At 43.3% G+C, this 27,929-nt stretch overlaps 1 protein-coding gene across 1 annotated transcript in view; it reads left to right on the top strand.

Annotated features, from left to right (window-relative positions):
• The window catches only part of jph3b (junctophilin 3b), a 163,932-nt gene continuing 136,003 nt past the window's right edge, over positions 1-27,929 (top strand). Inside the window, exon 1 of the mRNA XM_055649061.1 lies at positions 1-2,507. Coding sequence (XP_055505036.1) covers positions 2,126-2,507 — 382 coding nt within the window. The 5' untranslated portion in view covers positions 1-2,125. The remainder of the gene's footprint in view (positions 2,508-27,929) is intronic.

Below are 27,929 nucleotides of genomic sequence, written 5' to 3'. Positions count from 1 at the left end.
CAGTCTGAAGAAGGGTCTCGACCTGAAACATCACCCATTCCTTCTCTCCACAGATGCTGCCTGTCCCGCTGAGTTACTCCAGCATTTTGTGTCTATCTTCCGTGTAAACCAGTATCTGCAGTTCCTTCCTACACACACTGGACATTGCCTCCTGCTCCCAAATCACACCTCCCGCATTATTTCATCAATGTTGTCGCTCTCATTCACGTATTGACCAGATGACCTTGTTTACAGTTTATCCCCATGGTGTGCCCGCCCTATGGAGCCAAGGCCTGCAGCTTTGTATCCTTTTCAATTCAGAGGGTGGGTTTTCCACCTGAAACGCTGGCTCGGTTCCTTCTCCCCCCCACAGACGCGGCACGATTTGCTGGATATTGTCAGCGTTTTTTTGTTTTTGTTTTACTGTGTTCCACAATTGTTTAAAATGAACTTTTCGCCAGTTGCAAAGAAGACGGGAGGCCAGATGGTGTCTCTCCTGCTTACACGCCACCTCCGTTTCTAACAAAACAGACGAGCAATCAGTTTGGATGATTGCCAGCACAGATTACACCCAATACCACAGGCTTTAGAAATACACGGAAAAGGGGACAAATTGTACATTATTTTGACAGTAAAACGTGGAAAAAGAGATTAAAACACACATGTTTGTGTATGTATGTATGCCATTTGCGAGGGGGTGTTCGTTATTTGAAGGCAGCAGTGTGATCTGCTGGCAATTGGCCGGGAGGGCTAATTAGACGGCGAGTTACAGGCAGCAACACATTCATATGAGTTTATTCTCCATCACCCCTCCCCCAATAAAGCCGGTAAAAGCTTCCGACGAAAATTATTATTATGTGTAGGTAAAGTAACTACCAAACAAGCAGGCCAACTAGTATAATATTATTCTGCCTCCAGGGCTGCTTTGGCCTTATTGATTAATGCATCATTTTGCAACGTGCAAGTCACCACACACACACACACACACACACACACACACTCCATTCAAAGCTTGTTTATGCAATCGACGAGTAAACCAGTCATTAAAAGAACTAAGGTCAGAAATATCATTGTACCGACCCCGGCAATGCCACCTGATGTCCTCAACAACAATGTTATCATTTGATGTTTGCATCGACAGCGTTTCCTTGAATAACATCTTGCCGTTTATTGGACTCTCCCATCTAATTGATGCGAAGGCAGAGAGCGAACAGCTCTAGAATCACAGAATATGGATCAACTCGACAACAACAATACTCAATATTAATTGTAAAGATGGGCTCGGTCGCTCATTCCAGAATACCAGCTTCGCGTTGTATCCATCGATCTATCTATCGATCTATCTATATGTGTGCTTATGTATATGTGTGTGCGTGTGTGTACATATAAATACATCGTTGATACAAGATGTAAGTATAATACCGAATTTCCGATGTAAATGATGACAGAGCTCCATTTCCGACACAGCTAGCTGGCGCTGATCATTTTCTAAATGCACAGAAGCAGGCTCGGCGTGGCTTTGAAACGGGCGAGTGTTGAGAGATTAGCCTGCTCTCTGCAGCAGTAACAGATCCGAGCAGTGGGATTCTCTAAGTGTGTGTGAACGTTACGCAAGCTCCTGCGCCTCCAGTTTATCGAGAAGGCTTGCGAGGAGCCCTGTTCCTTCCAACAGGGTTTTATAAACAGAAGCACCAGGACTCGGGGACGGGAGAGAGTGTGTGCATCTCCGCAGATCCCTTGGTTCAGCAACATCCACTCCAGACAGCTCAGAAAACACAAGCACCCTCCCTTCAGCATTAGAGCAATGGTGCAAGATTGGAAAAAAACATCAGGTCTGTTGTTTTTCTCTTGAGGTGTAGAGACGCATTGCTGTGCCAAAAGGCGTAATCCTAACCAACTGAACCTCATCGCTTCTTTACAAGATTTCCCTGCAAATATGCCAGCATTTGTGAATAATTATCGAAGACAGTCGGATCCCAGATGACTGGATTTTGTTAGCAACCAGCCGTTGGTTCATCTTTAGTGGATCCATCACGTTATTTGAAGGCGTTGCTCGCCTTTTGTGCTTTTTTGATTGTTTTTGTTTAAATCCGATTGAATAGACCAAACGCCTTCTTTGCTCTGAATTGTAATCCTCATTTCATGCATGTCCAGGGGTGGCAGGTTCGATTTTGATGATGGAGGGTCGTATTGTGGGGGCTGGGAGGATGGCAAGGCCCATGGATATGGCATCTGTACCGGACCAAAGGGGCAAGGAGAGTACGCGGGCTCTTGGAGCCACGGTTTCGAGGTGGTGGGAGTATACACCTGGCCGAGTGGCAATACTTACCAGGGAACATGGGCACAGGGGAAGAGACACGGCATCGGAGTGGAAAGCAAAGGGAAATGGGTCTACAAAGGAGAATGGTGCCACGGATTCAAGGGACGATATGGGGCGCGGGAGAGCATTGGCACCAGAGCCAAGTATGAGGGAACGTGGAACAACGGGCTTCAAGATGGATACGGAACAGAGACCTATAGAGATGGAGGTAGGATAAGTCAACTTCAATCTGCTTATTCAAACGGTGACATTTGTAATGAAATAAGCGCCTGGGCGAGAGGCATCTTGTAATGGTAAGGCAGCCACAGAGTAAATAATTGCACTCACATTCATCTTAAGGGAATTCCAGGGACAAAAAAAAAATATTTTCTATAATCTGTAAGTTAGTAATTAATTCCGAATGCTTTGCTATTATAAATCCAAAATTCTAAAATCAGAAAGTGAGTTTCCATTGACCAGAATGTCAATGAGTTATGAAACTGAGGAACTTGATTCAACGTCCAAACCATAAGGAAAGCCACAGCAGATAGGTAACCGTCACAGAAAATACATACATTCATGAGCTACTGGAAGCGACGATCACCAACTATACCATAGATGGAGAAGTGTAACTAAGGACACACCAACACATTTATCTTTGTTAGTTTGAAAGCCTATTTCTAAAAAAAAAAGTAATGGCGATCAGCAGAGAAAACTTCCATGTGGCTTTAATATAGTAGACGCCTGATAGAAAGACATAACATATATCAGATGCAGAATAGTTTCTTGTTAATAGAACAAGCGATACAATGCCAGCTACAAGGCTATAGACAATAGTGCACAAATATAGACATTTTTGTCTGCGATGCCAGGTGTGAATAAGCGATTTTTTTAACGAAATGTAAAGCCAAACATTCTGTAGTTAAAATGTGCAGAGCTTTATAAAACCCATGGAAATGGAAATCAATAATCAACATGTCGACCGGTTGATAGGATGAAATAAGATGGGAGGCCGCGTACACTGCGAAGGTACCATGATAGGCTTGTGATGACTAGGCAACGCTTGCAAGTTAATACCCAGATCTGCTGACTTAGCAGAAATCTTATCATGGTTGCATCGAAGGGTTCAGATGATTGAAATAAACTAGTTTGTGTCCTCTTGGCCATCGTACAAAACTTTTCCGCATTGTGGAATAAAATGCGGTTTTCACATTTAGTGGAGCCGGTGTTCAGCTGGAGAACATGATGCACCAGATTTCACAGCGAAGCAAGAGAGGACTTGCTTCAACTCTGCATGGGGCGAATTCATGATTTCAATTCTATGGCGATGGCCTCAATAAAATGCGACCAGATATCTATGTGGAACACGGAAGGGAAAGGAAATGAGCAGATAAAAAGTGGCCAGCAACGCGTTAAAGAGGTGGATCCGACAAACATTATCGATTAACAAAGCACAGATTGTGGAGATAATGCCACTGATTTAAAGCATATTTGGGCAGTACCGAGAATAAATACTAGGGTGCTAATAGTAACAGTCTCTTCAACATGATATGTTGTTAATTTCTAACCTACCGGAAACGATATGTTTTGATTACTCCAATTACATGACATAATATTTTTAAATTACCTAAAGTAGGATGGGAGCGGAAGCTGATAATAATACAAAGCAAATCCGAACGACACCAGAATGGCGGTGAATGTACATATTTTCTCCCCATTCCCGCGGCATGCAATGTATGAGGAACCAGCACCCTGCCGTTTAAAGGTTCGGGTCGGGCCGAGACCCTGCCCTTTCTCAAGAAGGGTCTCGACCCGAAACATCACCCATTCCTCATCTCCAGAGATGCTGCCTGTCCCGCTGAGTTACTCCAGCATTTTGTATCTATCTTTGGTGTAAACCAGCATCTGCAGGTCCTTCCTCCTCATTCTGGCATTTAAATATGTCTCCTTAAAACGCAACTATGAAAAAGCACCGTCAAAATCAAATGGCTGTGCTTGTTTTCCTGAACTCGTGTTTTTGGCGTTGAGTTCACGGAGCCTGCAGTGAGAATGTCAACAGATGAATGCAGTTATTTTCCGCCTCCTCTGGAACTACTCACACGCCTGACACATTATTGTCAATTGTAGGATGTTGTGTGTTATATTTTCATGGTGTGATATAAATGACCGAACTACTCATAAAAAGGCCACTCGGCCCATCATGCCTGCCTATGTTGGCTCCCAGCAAGGTTACTCCATCAGTCCCACCCCCTTCCTATTTCTCTGCAGCCTACTCAGTTTCACATTGCCCTGCAACTCCCATGATTTTTCTGCCATTCGTCCACACTGGTGACATTTTACAGTGGTCAACCAGCCTACTAGTACATCTTCAGAGTATGAGATAAAAATCAGAGTAGTCAAACTAGTAGTCACAGGGAGAATGTGCAAACTCTAGAGGATAGACACAAAAAACCGGTGTAACTCAGCGGGTCAGACAGCAACTCTGGAGAAAAGGAATGGGTGATGTTTTGGGACAAGACCCTTCTTCAGACTCAAACCAAAATGTCACCTATTCCTTTTCTCCAGAGATGCTGTCTGTCCCGCTGAGTTACTCCACCTTTTTGTGTCTGTCTTCAGTTTAAACTGTCATCTGCAGTTCCTTCCGACATGTACAAACTCCACATAGACAGCACCCATGTTCAGAAACAAACCCAGTTTGCTGTGTCATCATGATACCATTAATCACCATACTGGGATTACTGGCACTTTTTAAATGATGAAGACGGGAAGATATCTATTTTTAGTAATGTTTTACATCCTACACACTGATCATCTAAAGTCCTGAACAAAAATATCCAATCACATAATATCAGTTTCCACTGCTATATGAAACTTAAAGAAAGTGCAAGCATAGAGACACTTCACAACAACAGTGAACTTGCTGTGGCCCCAAGGTTCAGCAGTTCACAAGTTCTAGGAGCAGAATTGCCATTAAGCCCATTAAATGATTAATTCAATCGTGGCTGATCTATCTTCCCTCTCAATCCCATTCTCATGCCTTCACCCCATAACCCCTGACACCCGTACTAATCAAGAATCTGCCAATCTGTGCCTTAGGAAAAAAAACAATAACTTGGCCCCCACAGGCAACAAATTCCACAGATTCACCACCCTGTGACTAAAGAAATTCACCCTAATCTTCTCTCTAAAGGTACGTCCTTTTATTCTGAGGCTGTGCCCCTCTGGTCCTGGACTCTCCCAGTAGTGGAAACATCCTCTCCACATTCACTCTATCCAGGCCTTTCACTATTTGGTAAGTTTCAATGAGGTCTCCCTTCATCCTTCTGAACGTCAGTGAGTACAGGCCCAGTGCTGTCAAACGCTCATCATATGTTAACCCAATCAATTGTGGGATCATTCTCGTCAATGTCCCCTGGCCCTTCTTCAATACCAACACATTCTTCCTCAGATATGGGGCCCAAAGCTGCTCACATTACTCCAAATGTGGTCTGACTAGTGCCTTAGAAAGCCTCAGCATTACATCCCTGTTTTCATATTCTAGTCCTCTCGAAATAAATGCTAGCATTGCCTTTGCCTTCCTTACGATGATTTGATATGCAAATTAACTTTTTGGGAATCCTGCCCCAGCACTCCCAAGTCCCTTTTCACTTCCAATTTCTAAATCCTCTCCCCAATAGTCTACGCCATCATTTCTAGTATGACTCCACACTTTACTGCGCTATATTCCATCTGCCACTTCTCTGCCCACTCTCCCAACCTGTCCACGTCCTTCTGCAGAGTCCCTGCTCTCTCTACACCTCCTGCCCCCTCCACCTATGTTCGTATCATCTGCAAACTTTGCCACAAAGCCTTCAATCCCCTCATCCAAATCATTAATATACAACGTGAAGAGTAGTGGCCCCAGCACTAACCCGTGCGGAACTCCACTGGTCAATGGCAACCAACCAGAAAAAGCCCCCTTTATTGCCACCCCTTGCCTTCTGCCATCCAGCCAACCTGCTATCCATGCTAGTATCTGCCCTCCGATACCGTGAGTTCCCATCTTCTATAGTAGCCTCCTGTGTGGAACTTTATCAAAAGCTTCTGACTATCCAGGTAAACCACATCCATTAATTTTTCTGTGTCTATCTTACTATTTACTTCCTCAATAAATTCCAACAGGTTTGTTAGGCTACATCTCCCTTTCACAAAACCAGGCTGACTTTGGCCTATTTTATCGTGTGCTTCTAAGTACTCAGAAATCTCATCCTTTATAATGGTCTCTAAAATCTTACCAACCTCTGAAGTCAGGCTAACTGGCCTATAGTTTTCACGCTTCTGCCTCACTCCTTTCTTGAACATCGGAGTAATATTTGCAATTTTCCCATTGTCTAGAACCACTCCTGGATTCTTAAAAGATCATTACTAATGCCTCCACAATCTCTAAACCTACCTCTTTCAGAACCCTAGGGTGCAGTCCATCTGGTCCAGGTGACTTATACACCTTCAGACCTTTCAGTTTCCTTCTCCCAAGTAATAGCCGCTCCACTAACCTCCACCCCCTGACTCTCTTGAATTTAAGACACATTGCTGGTGTCTTCCACTGTGAAGATAGATGAAAAACATATTCAGTTTATCAGCCATTTCATTATTCCCTATTATCACTTCTCCTGCATAACATTCCAGCAGCCCAATCTTGCCTCTTTCTTACTCTTTATATAATTGAAGAAACTTTTACTATCCTCTTTTATATTATTGGCTAGCTTACGTTCACATTTCATGTTTTCTCCCCGTATTGCCTGTTTAATTACCTTCTGTTGTTGTTTAAAAGCTCCCTAATCCTGTAGCTTCCCACTAATCTTTGCAATGTTATAGGCCTTCCCTTTTAGTTTTATAACCATATAACATATAACCATATAACAATTACAGCACGGAAACAGGCCATCTCGGCACTACAAGTCCGTGCCGAACAAATTTTTTTTCCCCTTAGTCCCACCCGCCTGCACTCATACCATAACCCTCCATTCCCTTCTCATCCATATGCCTATCCTGTCTTTGACTTCCCTTGTCAGCCACGGTCGCCTCATTCCCCCCATTAGAATCTATCTTCCTGTTTGGAATGAAAAGATCCTGCGTCTTCCGAATTCGTCCCAGAAATTTCTGCCATTGCTGTTCCACCATCATCCCTGCTAGGGTCCCTTTCCAATCAACTTTAGCCAGTCCCTCCCTCATGCCTCTGTTGTCACATTTGCTCAACAGTAGTACCGGCACATCTGATTTCATCTTCTCCTCTCAAATTACAGGTTGAATTTTTTCATATTATGGTCACTACCTTCTGGGGGGTTTGTTTACCTTAAGCTTCCTAATCAAACTTTTTCATTACACAATAGCAAATCTAGGATTGCCTTTTCCCTGGTAGGCTCAACAACAAGCTGCTCAAATAAACCATCTGTAGGCACTCTACAAATTCCCTCTCTCCGGGTCCAATATCAATCTGATTTTCTCAGTTTACCTGCATATTGAAATCCACCATGACCACCATAACATTGCCTTTCTTACACGCCAATTGTATCTCCTGATGTAATTTGTACCCTATATCCTGGCTACTATTCAGTTGCCTGTAAATATCTCCCATCAGGGTCTTTCCACCTGTGCATTTTCTTAGCTTTACCCGCAAGGATTCTACATCTTCTGATCCTGTGTCACCCTTTAGGACAGGTTTGGAGGGATGTGGACCAAATGTGGGCAGGTAGGCCTAGTGTAGCTAGTGCATGTTGGCTGGTGTGGCCAAGTTGGGGTGAAGGGCCTGGTTCTGCACTGTATCACTCTGTGACTCGAATAAAACCATGCAGCAAAAATTACAGAAATGTTAAAAGCAATTTGCTATTGATTTTTACAGCAACCATGCAGTGGCGGATTTTTCTAAATTCACAAAAATGCCGGGTTTTTGTAAATACTTTGAATATAAATTTTCAGCATTATTTCACGGGAGGATGACATTTCTGCAACAATTGCATTGGGATACATCTATTAAGCATGAAACATTAAACACAAACATAATTAAAAGTTTGTAAAAATAAATATTGATGTTAACTTCTAAGGTCGTAGTTAAGGTGGAAATTGGCCGATTATTTGTAACCTTTAACTCCTTACATTGCGACTCATGTACAGACTTAACATGGTGTAGTCTTGAAGCAATTTCCTGGGTGATGGAGCTCACAAGCTCAGACAAATCTAAGCAAAATATGGGTTGTGAAGGAGCAGGGATTTCTCTTGGTGATGATTACTGCCTCCAAATTACAAACCCAAGCCTTCTTCTTCTTGCGTAGGGCGTGCACAGCCTAAAATTGTAGGACAACTTGTTCTATTTGATCTTATTTGATTGTGCACACCAGGTTGATTTCATTCGTCGAAACAGGGCGGACCACGTGAAGGTTGCAATCTTCCACCCCAAATCCATGCCAAGCCACACAATCTATGTCACCGAAAGGTTTCGGCCCGAAACGTTGCCTATTTCCTTCGCTCCATAGATGCTGCTGCACCCGCTGAGTTTCTCCAGCTTTCTTGTGTAACCTTCGATTCTCCAGCATCTGCAGTTCCCTCTTAATCTATGTCATTGGCAGTTTGACCTTGATGTCTGAATCCGAAGAGTGGGTTCAGTTCATCTCTCTACACCGCAAGGATAGTGTCATAGAGTCATACAGCATGGAAAGATGCTCTTCAGCCCAGCTCATCCATGCTGACCAAGACGCCGCATCCAAGTCTCAGTTGCCCGCATATGGCCCATATCCTTCTAAACCTTTCCTGTCCATGCACCGACCCATGTGTTTTTAAATGCTGTTACAGTATCTACCTCAATTATTGTCTCTGTCAGCTTGTTCCAGAAAACCTGCCAACCTCTGTGTGAGAATTTTGCTCCTCAAGTTCTTGTCTCTCTCTTGTCCCTCACACCTTAAACATAAATCCTCTTGTTTTTGATTCCCCTAGCCTGTGCAAAAGAGTCTGTGCATTCACCCTATTAATTTACCTCGTGACTTTAAACACCTCAGCAATGGATCACCCCTCAGCAATGGATGATGGACATTAACAATGATGTACAAAAATGTAAATAAGGTTAGAAATCAAAAATTAGACAAAGGTCTATTTGCTCTGAGACTGGGTAGCAGGCTAACTGGGTAGCAGGCTAACATATGGTGTGTGACTGAAATTAAAATATAGCAGCAGACTGAGTTTCTGTCGGTCTTCACCAAATATTGTTATGGTTACAATGAAGATGATTTATGAGTTTGAACAAATACTTTGTGTCTATCTTGGAAGAAGAGGTTAAAAACCTCCAAGACTTAATAGAGCAACAAAAATCTAGTACAGTTGAGCTTATAGGACTTGATATGACAACCCCGACTATGATTGGCACCTTCTTACTATCTTGAGTGGGGGTAGGGGTAAACAATTCATTGGGGTCATCAGGTGGGCACCCACCTTCCTTGGTGTTTCGTTGATAGGCCCACGACACCTCCAGAGGGCTCAACGGCAACACCTGGCATCCTAGGTGCGCTCCCCTCCATTTGACCCCTCTTGCTGGTCATTTTGCAGCCCAGTTGGAGTCCTTCCTCTTCAATCTAGCACGTAAAAATAAATTAGTATTAGGAAAAGAAACTACACAGAAAGTTAATGACCCCAAAGACTCTTAATTTCCAGAGAGCTGTTGATATAAATCACTGGGTTTTGAAGGTGGTGGTCACGCTGCAGTTGTCAACTTCAAAATTCAAATGTTACTGAAATAATATGTGCAGATTGTGGAGTAGCAAACGTGGCTCCACTATTTGAGACAAGAACAGGGAACCGTTGACCGGTGGGGTGATGCAGCATTTGGAGCTTGACCCCAACTATTTTCAATCCTTGTCAATCATTTTCTAAGATTGCTGAAGACATGAAACTAAGTAGGAATAAGTCGTATGGATGCAAAGAGTCTTAAAAGGAATGGACATGAGATGAGTGAATAGGCAAAATATGGTCGATCGAGTACAATGTGGAAAACTGTAAGGTTATCTATCCACTTCAGTGAAGGAAAAAAGAGATGCCGAGTATTTTTTAAAAATAGTGAATGAATGGGAAATATTAATGGCTAACTGGTCCGGAATGTCATTTTACATTAATCACTGAAAGGTAAATTGCAGGTGAAGCAGGCAATTAGGAAGGCAAATTTTAATTAGCTTTGAACACAAGAAGAAAAATATCTTACAATGATTATGTGGTGTGTTGAGGCCACATGTGGTGTCTTATCATGGCCTCCTTGCCAAAAGCCAGACGGACTTGCCACTGATGGAATGCATCGAATTAATCAGAATATTTCCTGGCACAGCCGACCTGTCATGTGAGAAGTGGATGAGGAGGCGATGCCTCTATTCATTATAGTTTAGAAGAAAAATGATAACCTAATTGAAATCGTATCAATCCCAGTAGATGCAGGATATTCCCCTTGTTTGATATCCCGAAAATGGAAATCATAGTCTCACAATAAGAGGCATTTCATTGAAATGAGAATGGATTGAAAGATACAACGTGGAAATAGGCCCTTCAGCCCATCTAGTACACAATAACCATGATACTAGTTCCGCTTCTTTAATCAGAGGGTGGACAATCTTTGAAAATTTCTACCCTAGAATGTTGTGAATTTCTACCCTAGAATGTTGTGAATGCTCCATCATTGATTTTCATTATTGAGCTTGATAGATTTCTGTATATTAGAGGAATCAAAGGATATGGAGAAGGCAAATGAAATGGTGTTAAGGAAAAAAAAATCACCAGGATGTAATTGAATATTGGAACATGCTTGAGGGTTGGCATGATGTTGTTTCTGATATTCTTATGATGTTTGCGATATGAATGTTCAGGGTGTACCATGGACAATATTAATGTGTTCTTCAGACCATGATTAGGATAGTTGTATTATTCTGTTTGTTGTAGAAATATTAGATATAGCCATGTACAACAAAGAATGTACTGACAAAAAAAGGCAAAAACAGGTAATTCAGGTTATGCCGGGTACGTGCATTATTGTACGCTTTGCAGCTGATCAATTGAGTGGAGAAAGCTGCGGGTTACCTTATACAATGCTCAGAATCTTTTTCCAAGAGTAAGGTTATCAAACACAAAAGGGCAAAGGGCAATATGAGAGGAAGGAGTTTTAAAGGGAATCAAAAATTTAAAGTGGTCGATATATCTGGCATTTGTCGGCAGAGGAAGTGTTAAAGCCTGACACAATTTCTACATTTCAGACCCATTTAGAAAGGAACTTAAATAGTTTATGTGTAAGAAGGAACTGCAGATGCTGGTTTAAACTGAAGATAGACACAAAATGCTGGAGTAACTCAGCGGGACAGGCAGCATCTCTGGAGAGAAGGAATGAGTGATGTTTCGGGTCGAGACCCTTCTTCAGGCAGTTTAGTTTATTTCAGTTTAGTTTATTGTCACGTGTACTGAGGTACAGTGAAAAGCTTTTGTTGCGTGCTATCCAGTCAGCAGAAAGGCAATACATGATTACAATCGAGCTATTTACAGAGTATAGATAAGGGAATAACGTTTAGTGCACAGTAAAGCCAGTAATGTCCAACCAAGGGATGCCTGACTGTCACCAATGAGGTAGATAATAGTTCAGGATTGTTCTCTGGTTGTGGTAGGCTGATCCACTTACCTGATAACGGCTGGGAAGAAACTGTCCCCGAATGTGGACGTGTGCGTTTTCACACTTTGATACCTTTTGCCCGATGGGAGAGGGGAGAAGAGGGAGTGGCAAGGCACAGAAGAACCCAGAGCAGGCAATGAGATTAGTGTATATGGGTAAAAAGGTCAACATAAACGTGATGAGCCATCAGGCCTATTTCTGTACTGTACAATTCCATGACTTCATCTGTGACTATAAGATCCCTAGGTGAGGGGTAACCTGAAATTTCCATGATTATATGAACAAAGGAAGTAGCAGTGCTGGGCTTTAAAAATATTTGGGAGGTTTTAATAGTTATCGTTCACTGTTTGGAAATTTTGGTTTCAGAATCAAGAGTTGATGAAATCTCAAACTGTAAAAACAAAATGCATCATTTTGAAAGAAATTTTGAAATAATGTGCATTAGACCTAGTTTAGAATGGCTTTTGTCTACCATTAAATCAATGTAATGTCATAATATTTGTAAGAATTGACAAATAAATATTTTGAGTTGTTCAAATATGGTGAATCCAGAGATTTTACACATAGAGGGTAATTTGAGAGAGAACGGGGTCCCTCAGTAACTAAGCAGTCATCTACATGTGGAGCCACAGACGAGGCTAGGCCCGTAATGAGTATTTCTCCTCAGTTTTTACCGTGGAGAAAACCACGGAGGCTAGGGAACTTAGAACAGTTAATGGAGAAATCTTGAAGACTGCCTACATTACGATCAAGGAGGTACTGGATGCCCTAGGGCATATGAAAGTAAATAAATCTCGCTGGCCTGTGGTAGAGCTACAGCCTTACAGCGCTGGAGACCCAGGTTTGATACTGCCCCTGGGTGCTGTCTGTACAGAGTTTGTACGTTCTCCACCATGACCTGCGTGGGTTATCTGCGAGATCTTCAGCTTCCTCCCACACTCCAAAGACGTACAAGGTCAAGTTTAATCGGCTTGGTGTAAATGTAAAATTGTCCCTAATCTGTGTAGGATTGTGTTGGTGTGCAGGGATTGTTGGTCGGTGCAGACTCAGTGGGCCAAAGGGCCTGTTTCCGCTCTGTCTCTCTAAACTGAACTAAATATGTATCCAGGGACACTGTGGAAAGCTGGAGAAGATATTGCGGAAGCCCTGGTTGAGATATAGTAGCCACGAGTGAGATGCCAGATTACTGGAGGGTGGCTAATGTTGTGCCTCTGTTTAAGAAGGGCTGCAAGGAAAAGCCTGGCAACTATAGAACAATGACAGTAACATCTGTGGTAGGTAAGTCAATAGACAATAGGTGCAGGAGTAGGCCATTCAGCCCTTCGAGTCAGCACCACCATTCAATGTGATCATGGCTGATCATCCACAATCAGTACCCCGTTCCTGCATTCTCCCCATATCCCCCAACTCCGCTATCTTTAAGAGCCCTATCTAGCTCTCTCTTGAAAGTATCCAGAGAACCGGCCTCCACCGCCCTCTGAGGCAGAGAATTCCACCGACTCACAACTCTCTGTGAGAAAAAGTGTTTCCTCATCTCTGTTCTAAATGGCTTACCCCTTATTCTTAAACTGTGGCCCCTGGTTCTAGACTACCCCAACATCGGGAACATGTTTCCTGCCTCTAGCGTGTCCAAACCCTCAACAATCTTATATGTTTCAATAAGAACTCCTCTCATCCTTCTAAACTCCAGAGTGTACAAGCCCAGCTGCTCCATTCTCTCAGCATATGACAGTCCCACCATCCCGGGAATTAACCTTGTAAACCTACGCTGTACTCCCTCAATAGCAAGAATGTCCTTCCTCAAATTAGGGAACCAAAACTGCACACAATATTCCAGGTGTGGTCTCACTAGGGCACAGTGCAACTGCAGAAGGACCTCTTTGCTCCTATACTCGACTCCTCTTGTTATAAAGGTCAACATGCCATTTGCTTTCTTCACTGCCTGCTGTACCTGCATGCTTACTTTCATAGACTGATGAACAAGGACCCCCAGATCCTGTTGCACTTCCCCTTTTCCCAACTTGACGTCATTTAGATAGTAATCTGCCTTCCTGTTTTTGATACCAAAGTGGATAACCTCACATTTATCCACATTAAACTTCATCTGCCATGCATCTGCCCGCTCCCCCAACCTGTCCAAGTCACCCTGCATTCTCATAGCATCCTCCTCACAGTTCACACTGCCACCCAGCTTTGTGTCAAATTTGCTAATGTTACTTTGAATCACTTCATCCAAATCATTGATGTATATTGTAAATAGTTGCGGTCCCAGCACCGAGCCTTGAGGTACCCCACTAGTCACTGCGTGTCATTTTGAAAGGGACCCGTTAATCCCTACTCTTTGTATCCTGTCTGCCAACCAATTTTCTATCCATGTCAGCACTCTACCCCCATATACCATGTGCTCTAATTTTGCCCACTGATCTCCTATGTGGGACCTTATCAAATGCTTTCTGAAAGTCCAGGTACACTACATCCATTGGCTCTCCCTTGTCCATTTTCCTAGTTACATCCTCAAAAAATTCCAGAAAATTAGTCAAGCATGGTTTCCCCTTCGTAAATCCGTGCTGACTCGGACCGATCCTGTTACTGCTATCCAAATGTGCGGCTATTTCATCTTTTATAATTGACTCCAGCATCTTCCCCACCACTGATGTCAGGCTAACTGGTCTATAATTCCCAGTTTTCTCCCTCCCACCTTTCTTAAAAAGTGGGATAACATTAGCTACCCTCCAATCCACAGGAACTGATTCTGAGTCTATAGAACATTGGAAAATGATCACCAATGCATCCACGATATCTAGAGCTACTTCCTTAAGTACCCTGGGATGCAATCCTCTGGCTTCCCGCTCATCTTTGCTACGTTGTACTTCTTCTCTTTTAATTTTATACTATCCCTGACATCCCTTGTCAGCCACGGTCGCCCCTTACTCCCCTTGGAATCTTTCTTCCTCCTAGGAATGAACTGATCCTGCACCTTCTGTATTATTCCTAGAAATACCTGCCATTGTTTTTCCACTGTCATCCCTGCTAGTGTATCTTTCCAGTCAACTTTAGCCAGCTCCCCCCTCATGGCCCCATAGTCCCCTTTATTCAACTGTAACAGTGACACCTCTAATCCACCCTTCTCCCTCTCCAATTGTAGATTAAACCTGACCATGTTATGGTCACTACCTCCTAATGGCTCATTAACCTCAAGTTCCTTTATCAAATTCGGTTCATTACTTAACACTAAATCCTGAATTTCCTCCTCCCTTGTACAAGCTGCTCTAAGAATCCATCACTAAGACACTCAAAGGCACTTTCTTGGGGTCCAGTACCAACCTGATTTTCCCAGTCTACCTGCATGTTGAAATCTCCCACAACAACCACAGCATTACCTTTGCTACATGCCAATTTTAACTCCTGATTCAACTTGCACCCTATGTCCAGGCTACTGTTTGGGGGCCTGGAGATAAGTCCCGTAGGACAGGATTCTGAAGGATAAGATAGACAGGGGCTGATTAGGGATAGTCAGCATGGTTTTGTATGTGGGAGATCGTGTTTTACAAATTTGATCGAGTGTTTTGAAAAGATAACCAAAGAGGTGGAAGAGGACAAGATCTTTTACGTTGTCTATATGGACCTCAGCAAGGCCTTTGGTAAGATTCCACATTCTAGGCTTCTCTGGAAGATTAGATCACATAGGGTTCAAGAGATCAAACAAAATGTGTACGGAATTGGCTTCATGGTGGGAAACAGAGTGTGTTTTTTGGATTGGAGGCCTGTAATGAATGCGTTGGTTAGGTGCAGGGCCCTGTAGCTGTGTATGGTTCACATCAACCATTTGCATGAGAATGTACGGCATGATTAGTATGTTTGAAGAACACACTAAGGTGGGTGGTTCGTAGATATTGGCTATCAAAAATTACAGCAGGCTTTTGATTAACTGGGCAAGTGGGCTGAGGAATGGCTGCTGGTGTTTAATGAGGATAGATGCAACGTGTTACATTTTAGGAAGTCAAACCAAGGCAGGACATTCACAGTGAATGGCAGGGCCCAGGGGAGTGTGGTAGAGCAGAAGGATCTAGGAGTGCAGCCACTTAGTTCCGTGAAAGTGGTGGCCCAGGAAGGCTTTTATTTAAGGGCCTGTCCCACCAGCATGCGATTGCATGCGTCTAGCACGACCAAACGTGGTCGCTTGAGGCGTGCGGCCTCGCGGGGCCGGTCCCACTTCAACCGGCTGAGGCGTATGGAGTTGTGTAGGGGCTTGTCCCGACATCGCGCAGGGTTCCAAAAATCTTGCACTGTTCGAAAATTCCGCGCGTCAACGACCTGTCGGCACGCAGCCGCATCGAGGCCGTACGCAACGTCTCGACGGGCGTACGCAGTGTCTTGACGTTCGATGTACGCAGCGTCTTGACGGCGTACGCCTAGCGCGTGGCATGCCGTTGCGCGATGATGTCACCGCCCGACGTGTGCGACGTCCAAATTCAGTCGGCCCGCCTCCTGCCCAGCTGATTGGTGAGCTTGACGAAAATTACGTCACGCGCGAACTTTGCGCGTACTTAGCGTGTACTTACCGCGAACTTAGCGCGTACTCAGCGTGAACTACGCTTCCGTTTGGTCACGCTAGACGCATGCAATCGCATGCTGGTGGGACAGGCCCTTAAGAGTTTATTCCTTGGAGCGCAAGAGGCTGAGGGGTGATCTTATAGAGGTGTATAAAATCATGAGGGGAATAGACACGTTGAACGCACAGTCTATTATCCAGGGTAGAGGAATCAAAAACAAGAAGACATTTAGTAAGGTAAAGTCAAGATTCAATATAAACCTGAGAAGCAACTTGCTCGCTCAGATGTCTTGGGTATATGGAACAAACTCAGTGGAGGTAGTTGACGCAGATTATATTGAAACGACAGCTGTACAGATACATGGATAGGAGAGGCTCAGAACTTCAATTCCCCCTCCCATTCCCAATCTGACCTTTCTGTCCTGAGCCTCCTCCACTGTCACAGTGAGGCCCAGCACAAATTGGAGGAACAGTACCTCATATTTCGCTTGGGCAGCTTACACCCCAGTGGTATGAACATTGACTTCTCTAATTTTAGATAACCCTTGCTTTCTCTCTTCATCCCCTCCCCCTTCCCTGTTCTCCCACTAGTACTGTCTCCGACTACATTCTATCTTTGTCCCGCCACCTGCCCAGACATCAGCCTGAAACATAGAAACATAGAAAATAGGTGCAGGAGTAGGCCATTCGGCCCTTCGAGCCTGCACCGCCATTCAATATGATCATGGCTGATCATCCAACTCAGTATCCTGTACCTGCCTTCTCTCCATACCCGCTGTCCCTTTAGCCACAAGGGCCACATCAAACTCCCTCTTAAATATAGCCAATGAACTGTGGCCTCAACCACCTTCTGTGGCAGAGAGTTCCAGAGATTCACCACTCTCTGTGTGAAAAATGTTTTCCTCATCTCGGTCCTAAAAGATTTCCCCCTTATCCTTAAACTGGACTTCCCTAACATCGGGAACAATCTTCCTGCATCTAGCCTGTCCAACAAGAAGGGTCTCGACCTGAAACGTCACCTATTCCGTCTCTACAGAGATGCTGCCTGTCCCGCTGAGTTACTCCAGCATTTTGTGTCCACATGGATAGGAAATGTATTTGGGTTATTGGTCAAGCACGGGCAAATGGGACTAGCATTGATGGTCGGCATGGACATGTTGGGCCAAAGAGCCTGTTTCCCTGCAGTTTGACCATGAATATGACTCATTTGTTTCCTTCACTTTACAATGGTTTGTCTACTTTTTGTGGTAGGCTTTAATCAGCAATTGGTAATATTTTGTTATTTTGGCCAATAGAAAAGTTTCACATGTGAGCTTTAGTGGAGGTTTCCAGAGGATACATGGTTGTGAAGGTGGACAATGTTATTTTGGTCTAATCTGCCACACTGCACCTTTGCTTGACTTTTCCTGAACTAAAGATGCAGAAGTACATTGTACCACTCTCCATGACTAAACAACAAGCAAGGTAGATTGTTATTCTCATTGTCTGGCTATTAATGATCACTCACACAGCACAGACAGAACTATGTTGGGGAATTTTCCAATGAAACGTCAAATGCCAGTTTGAGTTTTTTAAATTTTGATTTAATGGAACAACAATTAACTTAGTTCTTTGGTGGCATTACATCTTTTTATTCAGAGTTTATTTGTGTTTTATAGAAATAATATTTACCGTCTGGGTAGTAATGGCAGAATCCTAATGCTAGAAATCAAATCCAAGGCCTATTTACATTTTTGTTAAGCAGGTTGGTGATTTGAAGATTATCTACTGTAATCTGCCTTGAGTCAAGTTTAGATATTTTGTGTAGAAAGGAACTGCAGATGCTGTTTTATACTGAAGATAGACACAAAATGCTGGAGTAACTCAGCGGGACATCAGCATCTCTGGGGAGAAGGAATGACATTTCGGGCCGAGAGTGTTCTTCAGACTGATGAATACTCCTGAAATGTCTCAATATATGTTGCCTTACCGTTGTAATATAACACTGACTTCACAGCGTCATATGGCCGTCAGTTAACTTTTGATATCTATCTGACGATTTAAAAAAACATGAAAATTGTCATGCTGATGTTTTTGAAACCTTTATGCATATTTCAACATATCTCAAAAGAGAACATATTTTTTCTTCATCAAACACTGTTCTGTAACTCCTTAGTATTACCATGATATATGGCAATTTTTCCCGATGATGGGCAAGTTGGGCCGAAGGGACTGTTTCTGTGCTATGGCCCTATGATAATGTTGTGATTTTTATGTTTCGATATGAGATCATGATGGAATGAAGAAAATTTTACCTTTCAGTTGGATACACAATCATTTATTTATTTTTCTAATGGTATAAAAATTATGAAAACATATGCAGACAGGGAGACAAACAATCTGAATAGATCCTTTAAAATAGGATTCAAATGTCATTACACATGGCATGACACTGTAAACATTTCCGGATGAAAATATACATTAAGTTGCTGTGTAGTTGTATTCCTGTACATTCAGTAAGACCAGTTGGCACATAAATAAATACATTTGGGGCGGCACGGTGGCAGAGTGGTAGTGTTGCTGCGTTACCGTGCTTGCAGTGACTGAGACCCGGGTTCCATCCCGACTATGGGTGCTGTCTGTACGGAGTTTCTACGTTCTCCCAGTGACTGCGTGGGTTTTCTCTGAGATTTTCGGTTTCCTCCCACACTCCAAAGACATACAGTTATGTAGGTTAAGTGGCTTGGGTTTATATACTTATTATAAGTGTAAATTGTCCAGAGTTTGTGTCGTCTTGTGTTAATGTGTGTGGGTCACTGGTCTGCGCGGAATCGGTGGTCTGCATTTTATCTCTAAACTATACTAAACTAAACTAAATTTAATAATTAAATGATAATGCCACTCGTATTTTCCTTGGACTGTTCAAACAAAAACAATGAATTAATTCCTCAGTGACAGATCCATTCATGACTGAATCTTCACCATCCACATAAGTTGTCAAACGTTATTACTGCCTATTAGAGTCTGAAGCATTTACCTTCCTCTTTAGATTGAAGAGAGTCAGTACAGGTATTTGATAGGAAGAGAGTGTTGGGCCCGTCAGAGTCAAGTAGATCGAATGCAGGGAATCAATCTTTGATCTTATTTCATACACTTGCATGGCATTAAAATGCATGGCATTAAGTTACTCCAGCTTTTTGTGGCTATCCTGGAGTACTATGTTCAGTTTTGGTCACCCTGATACAGCTGCAAAGAGTGCGGAGAGATTTACAAGCATGTTGCCAAGACTCAAGAGCCCGGACTATAGTGAGTGATTGGTTAAGCTAGCAAGTTATTCCTTGTAGCGCAGGAAGCTCAGGGGTGATCTTATAGAGGTTTATAAATTCATAAGGGGAATTGATAGGGTAAATACACAAAGTATTTTACTCAGGGTAGGGGAATCAAGAACCAGAGGAAAAAGGTTTATGATGAAAGGGAAAAGATTTAATAGGAACCTGAGGAGCAACTTTTCCACACAAAGGGTGTTGGGTATATGGAATAAGCTGCCAGAGGAGGTAGTTGAGGCAGGTACAATAACAAGATTTAAAATACACACTGATAGGATAGGATTAGAGAGATAAGGACCGGATGTGGGTAAATGGGACTAGCTTCAATGGAGCATCTTGATCAGCACTGGCGAGTGGGGCCGAAGGGCCTGTGTCCATGCTCTAAGACTATATGACGATGAGAAGTAATGAATCTCAATGATATACAGCTCGATAGTCATCCGGTTGAGAAACTAAATATTATCAAAATGTGTCTTCTTGAAGGATGTATATGGGAGGTTCCACATGTCAGTTGTTATTGCCAATGGATGAATTGAGGGCAAATTAATCACTTTAATTCTATTTACCAAAGTCCCCACATGTATTCTATCCCAGTAGACATCTTATTGATAGTTGGTTCTGAGCTATAGTCAATAGCTTCATCAGAAGGATTTCAGCCAATCTTTTCCTTCAGGAACTATTGTAATATTGCTTGTGGTTAAATTATTTGTGGTATCAAAATCAGAGTATGGAAACTGCCCCTTGGTCCACTGCATTCATTTATCTGACATCAAGTACCTACTGTATATATAAATTCATTTTTCCTGCTTTTAGAGCTTTTTGCCATATCATCTCAAATGCTAATTTAAAATCTCTTTAAATGCCATAAAAGTACTTGCATCAATCACTCCCTCAGGAACTACGTTTCAGATTACAACCTGCTCTGGGGGAAGGATTTTCTGCTTCAAATCCTTTCATTATGGCTCCACAAAACAATCAACCGCATTACGTTTGGTTTCTCCAATGTAGACCATGCCTTTGCGATATCTAGCATGGCAGTTTAGTTCAGTTCATTGTCACGAGGTACAGTGAAAAGCTTTTGTTGTGTGGTATCCAGTCAGTGAAAAGACAATACATGATTACAATTGCGCCATTTACAGTGTGTAGATACATGATAAGGGAATAACGTTGAGAGCAAGGTGAAGCCAGTACAGAGTGATCAAAGATAGTCTGAGGGTAGATAGTAATGAGGTAGGTAGAGGTTCAGGACTGCTCTGTATTTGTGGTGGGATGGTTCAGTTGCCTGATAACAGCTGGGATGAAACTATCCTTGAATCTAGAGGTGTGTGTGTTCACACTTCTATACCACTTGCCCGATGGGAGAGGGGAGAAGAGGGAGTGGCCATGGTGTGACACATCCTTGATTATGCTGCTAGCCTTGCCGAGGCAGCGTGAGGTATAAATTGAGTCAATGGAAGGGAAGTTGGTTTGTGCGATGGTTTGAGCTGCGTCCACAATTCGCTGCAATTCCTGGCGGCAATTTCTGACACGGTTTGTCCACGTTTTCCCACTCCTTCCTTTCAGCATTTCAAAGAGATCATTCCCTTTGTGGCTCCCTGGTCTGCTCTTTCTACACCCGCGGGCACGTATGTTATTTGCTGCTTTCCCATAAAACTGTAGGAGATGCAACTTTCACCTTTTTCCTTTCCACCATTCCAAGATCTAGATAGGTGAAGCAGCAATTCACTTGCATTTCCAGTGTTATGTACTACACTCATTGTTCACAATGTGGCCTCAATAATGTCAAGGTAGACAAAAAATGCTGGAGAAATTCAGCGGGTGAAATTCAGGCAGCATCTGTGGAGAGAAGGAAATAGGCGACGTTTAGGGTTGATACCTTTCTTCGTACAGAATGTCAAGTGTGTTTTATTGTCATACTAGACCAAGTGCAGACCCGTTGGGTCTGCTCCCCCAACGCACCCGTCCGCTACCTGTAGCCCCCATGGGAGGCGTGATCCTCCAACTCAAGCCATTCCCGAATGTAAGATTCCAGCACTCCCCTTGCTTTCCTCAGCGGTGATCTTTAAAAAAATTCCAATTGCACTTGCCCTGCGTGTTGCTATAGCAATCCGCCCTCCCCTGCTAGTCTATCCATTGTGACATCATCAGTTGAAGCTGGTCGCTTTGAAATTCAAGGTAATTAATCAGTAATGTCGAGAAATAAAGCATAAAATGTTCAGTGAATGTGATCTCTGCCTCGAGGGGGAAAAAAATGTGAATCAGAATATGTAAAAATCCTGTGAAAGTTGGCATTTTTAAAGCTTTTAAAATGTGTCAAATATAGGATGAAATCTCCATTCAGGCTGGTCTCTGCTAGCCGAGCCATTGTGATGTCATCAGTTGAAGCTGTTGGTTTTAATTTCAAAGTCTTTTGAATTAATCAGTAATGAGTGTAGAATGTCGAGAAATTCGAGAAAGCATAAAATGTTCAGATAAAGTGCTCCCGTACTCGACGGGAAAAATGTCAACCGGAATATGTAAAAATGTCATTGTTACGGCGTAGTGTTAGATGTAAAGCCAACCACACACACACACACACACACATACACACACACATACATAATAACATAGAAAATAGGTGCAGGAGGAGCCATTCGGCCCTTCGAGCCAGCACCGCCATTCATTGTGATCATGGCAGATCATCCCCAATCAACAATCCGTGCCAGCCTTCTCCCCATATCCCTTGATTCCACTAGCCCCTAGAGCTCTAATCAACTCTCTCTTAAATCCATCCAGTGACTTGGCCTCCACTGCCCTCTGTGGCAGGGAATTCCACAAATTCACAACTCTCTGGGTGAAAAAGTTTTTTCTCACCTCAGTCTTAAATGGCTTCCTCTTTATTCTAAGACTGTGGCCCCTGGTTCTGGACTTGCCCAACATTGGGACCATTTTTCCTGCATCTAGCTTGTCCAGTCCTTTTATAATTTTATATGTTTTTATAAGATCCCCCTCATCCTTCTAAACTCCAGTGAATACAAGCCTAGTCTTTTCCATCTTTCCTTATATGACAGTCCCGCCATCCCAGGGATCAATCTCGTGAACCTAGCTGTAGTGCCACAATCACAAGGATGTCCTTCCTCAGATTAAGACCAAAACTGTACACAATTATCCAGATGTGGTCTCACCAGAGCCCTATACAACTGCCGAAGAACCTCTTTACTCCTATACCGAAATCCTCTTGTTATGAATAAAATCCTCTTGTTATGAAATACACACACATACACACACACATACACACACACATATACACACACACACACACACACACACATACATACACACACACACATACACACACACACACACACACACACACACACATACACACACACATATATATATACACACATATACACACATATACACACTAACAAGATCAGAGTTTTAATAAGTATCCTGATAAATAATGTCCTGAAACAGAACAATGAAATTCTTACTCACAGCAGCAGCAACATAACCGGTTTGTAAACACAGTATACGATAGATAATATCATAAACAAAATAAATAAAAAGTTTAATAAAAATACTCAATATAGTGTAATTCACAGCACAGCCCAAAGCTCCCCAGTGCAACCCTGGCAGTTTGTAGTCCAGAGTTCAGTTGGAGTTCGTAGTGTTCAATATCCTGATGGTTGTTGGGAAACATAGAAACATAGAACATAGAAATTAGGTGCAGGAGTAGGCCATTCGGCCCTTCGAGCCTGCACCGCCATTCAATATGATCATGGCTGATCATCCAACTCAGTACCTGCCTTCTCTCCATACCCCCTGATCCCCTTAGCCACAAGGGCCACATCGAACTCCCTCTTAAATATAGCCAATGAACTGGCCTCAACTACCCTCTGTGGCAGAGAGTTCCAGAGATTCACCACTCTCTGTGTGAAAAAAGTTCTTCTCATCTCGGTTTTAAGGAAGATGCTGTTCTTGAACCTGGACGTTACAGTTTTCAGACTCTCTCTTCCCAATGACAGAAATGAAATGTCAGCCTCCTCCACATGAAAGAAACTAAAGGCAGATTGGAGATCAGTTTGTGAAGGGTTTGAGGAACAATCTTGGACCTGAGTTATTAACTCTGTTTCTCCTTTCAACCTGACCAGCTGAAGTTTCCAGTATCTCTTTGTTTTTATATCAGATTTCCAATATCAGCAATTTAAAAATTATATGTTTTAACTTACTGATATTTTTAACAGCCAATGTGTTTTCAGAAAGATCGCTCATTTATTGTAAAGGTTCTGCTTTAGTTTGACTTCCCAAAATGCAAATTCTCACACCTATCTTGATTAGTCACACTTGTCCAGCTGATCACAATCCTGCGGTTATTCTTGCTAATCATTTCATTGATCATTTACTATCAGCTGCAAACTTACTAGTCATGCCTTGTACATTCTCATCCACATCATTGATCTATCTGACACAGATCAATGACTCAGCACTGAACCTTGAGGCAGGTCACCAATCACAGTGCTCCAGTCTGAAAAAGCAACCTTCCACCACTGCCCTCTGCTCCAATAAGTCTGTATTCAGTCAGCTAGCTCTAAGGACAAAAGATTTTAAACATTGGTGAGAAGAAGTTACACAGTTGCAGTTTCAGAGTGCTAATTGTACAGGAGGGACATTAGAGTGAAGCATGCGTCCAATAGCCTTAGCTGGAGATTGTTTGCAGCAGGTGAAAGGGAGGCCAGACTTGCAGAGCAGCGTGGTGGCAGTGGCCGTGTGGAGGAAAAGTGCCTCTTGAGGCTTTGGCCCGAGAGGCTTCGGTGAGAAAGGGCTGAGAAGTGAGGAGCGGACCTGTCAGACCCAGAGCAGCAGCAAGCAGGAAGTTTCAAGAAGATTTGTGGAGGCGTGCAGGATAATGCGATGTGCTGTAGCTGCATGATGTGCTGCAACTGCATGATGCGCTGCAGCCAGGGGACCCCTTGGTCAATCATGGTGACCACACCTGCAGCAAGTGTTGGTTGATTGAAGAACTCAAGCTGAAAGTTGACGACCTGGAGTGTGAGCTTCAAACACTGCGACACATCGGGAGAATGACCTGGACACTGTGTTTCTCGAGGCAGTCACACCGGTTAGAGCAATTGCTGCCAACGTGGTCTGTGGTCAGGAGGAGGGTGTGACTGCAAGTGAGGCAGGCAGGGGAATAGAGGCAAGGACAGTGTTAAAGGAGCCTCAGCCCTCGAGCTTGTCAAGCGGGTCTGAGATTCCTGCTCCCTGTGCGGACGAGTGGGAAGACTGTAGGAAGGATGAGCAACTTAGCCAGGGCACCATGATTCATGGGGCCATTCAACAGGGGAAATAGAAGAAAAGCACAGTTGTTATTGTGGATAGTAGTTAGGGGAATAGACACTATTCTTTGTCACGAGGATCGAGAGTTCTGAAGCTGTGTTGCCCGCCTGGTGCCCGGGTCCAGGACATCTCGTCTGACCTGCAGAGGAACTTGGAGTATGAGGAGAAAGATCCATCTGTTGCGGTCCATGTGGGCACCAATGACGTAGGTAGCACAAGGAAAGAGGTTCATGTATGAAAGGCAATGTTACGGTTGTCATGGGAGATTTCAATATGCAGGTAGACTGGGAAAATCAGGTTGATACTGGACCCCAAGAGAGGGAATTTGTAGAGTGCCTCCGAGATGGATTATTGGAGCAGCTTGTATTGGAGCCTACCAGGGAGAAGGCAATTCTGGATTTAGTGTTGTGTATGAACCAGATTTGATAAGGGAACTCAATGTAAAGGAGGAAGCAACCACAATATGGTAAGTTTTAACCTGCAATTTGAGAGGGAGAAGGGGTGTTGCAGCTGAGCAAAGGGGCTACAGAGTGTTCAAGAAAGAACTGCAGATGCTGGAAAATCGAAGGTAGACAAAATTGCTGGTGAAACTCAGCGGGTGCAGCAGCATCTATAGAGCGAAGGAAATGGGCAACGTTTCGGGCCAAAACCCTTCTTCATGACTACAGAGTCATGAGGGAGGAGCTGGCCAAAAGTAGACTGGAAAGGGAACCTAGCAGGGATGACAGTGGAACAGCAATGGCAGGAATTTCTGGGAATAATTCGGAAGATGCAGGATCATTTCATTCCAAAGAGGAAGAAAGATTCTAGGGGTGAATGAGGCGACCGTGGCTGACAAGGGAAGTCGAGGACAGTATAAAACTAAAAGAGAAGGCTTATAACATAGCAAAGATTGGGGGAAGCCAGAGGATTGGGAAGCTTTTAAAGAACAACAAAAGGTAACTAAAAAGGGGAGTAAAGATGAAATACGAAGGAAATCTCGCTAATAATATAAAAGAGGATAGCAAGAGTTTCTTCAGTTATATAAAGAGCAAGAAAGAGTGTACGTTGTATCGCTGGTGAATGATGCAGGAGAAGAGATAATAGGGAATAAAGAAATGGCAGGGGAGTTGAATAAATTTTTTGCATCAGTCTTCACAGTGGAAGACACCAGCAACGTGCCTGAAATTCAAGAGAGTCAGAGGGTGGAAGTTAGTGGAGTGGCTATTACTAGGGAGATGGTGCTTGGGAAGCTGAAAGGGCTGAAGGTGGATAAGTCACTTGGGCCAGGTGGACTACACCCTAGGGTTCTGTAAAAGCTGGCGTAGAGATTGTGGAGGCGTTAATAGTGATGTTTCAAGAATCACTAGAGACAGGAGTGGTCTCAGATGATTGGAAAATTGCCACTATTACCCCGCAGAATAGAAGGGAGTAAAGCAGAATAGTGGGAACTATTGGCCAGTTACTCTGACTACAGTGGTTGGTAAGATTTTAGTCCATTATAAAGGATGAGGTTACGGAGTACTTGGAAGTTGACGACAATATAGGCTGAAGTCAGCATGGCTTTGTGAAGGGGAAGTCTTGCCGAACAGATTTTCTGGAATTCTTTGAAAAAGTGAATAGCATGACAAAGGAGAGTCAGTAGATGTTGTTTATCTAGATTCTCAGACAGCCTTTGATAAGGTGCCACAGGTAAGGCTGCTATAGAAGATGAGAGCCCACGATATCAAAAGGAAGATACTAGCGTGGATAGCAGGTTGGCTGGATGGCAGAAGGTAAAGTGGCAATAAAGGGGGCATTTTTCTGGTTGGCTGCCAGTGACCAGTGGAGTTCCGCTGGGATCAGTGCTGGGGCCACTACTCTTCACGTTGTATATTAATGATTTGGACGAGGGGATTGATGGCTTTGTGGCCAAGTTTGCCGGTGATACGAAAATAGGTGGAAGGGCGGGTAGTGTAGAGAAAGCAGGGACTCTGCAGAAGGACGTAGACAGGTTGGGAGAGTGGACAGAGAAGTGGCAGATGGAATATAGTGTAGCAAAGTGTGGAGTCATGCATTTTGTTAGTAGGCGTAGACTATTTCCTAAATGGAGAAAAAAATCCAGAAATTGGAGGTGCAAAGGGACTTGGGAGTGCTGGTGCAGTATTCCCAAAAGGTTAATCTGCAAGTCGAATTGGTAGTAAAGAAAGCAAACTCAATGCTGGCATTTATATTGAAAAGGGTTGGAATACAAAAACAAAGATGTAATGCTGAGGCCACATTTGGAATATTGTGGGCAATTTTGGGCATCATATTTGAGGAAGGATATGCTGGCTCAGGAGAGGGTCCAGAGGAGGTTGACAAGAATGATTCCAGGAATTAGTAGGTTAACCTATGATGAGCGTTTGACGGCACTGGGCCTGTACTCGCTGGAGTTTAGAAGAATGAGGGGGGACCTCATTGAAATGTACCAAATAGTGAAAGGCTTGGATAGAGTGGATGTGGAGAGGATGTTTCCACTAGTGGGAGAATCTAGGACTAGAGGTCATAGCCTCAGAATTAAAGGAGGTTCCTTTAGGAAGGTGATGAGGATGAATTTATTTAGTCAGAGGGTGGTGAATCTGTGGAATTCTTTGCCACAGAAGGCTGTGGAGGCCAAGTCAATGGATATTTTTAAGGCAGAGATAGATAGATTCTTGATTAGTATGGGTGTCTATAGACGTTATGCCTGAACTGAGAAGGCAGGAGTTAGGGGAGAGAGATTGATCAGCCTTGATTGAATAGCGGAGTAGACTTGATGGGCCTAATGGCCTAACTCTGCTCTTATCACTTATGACCTTATGACCTTAT

The sequence above is a fragment of the Leucoraja erinacea genome, chromosome 17 (assembly GCF_028641065.1).
Source record: "Leucoraja erinacea ecotype New England chromosome 17, Leri_hhj_1, whole genome shotgun sequence".
NCBI classification, from domain to species: Eukaryota; Metazoa; Chordata; class Chondrichthyes; order Rajiformes; family Rajidae; genus Leucoraja; species Leucoraja erinaceus.
Note: the sequence above shows the minus strand (reverse complement) of the source record. Positions and strands in the feature narration are given on the sequence as shown.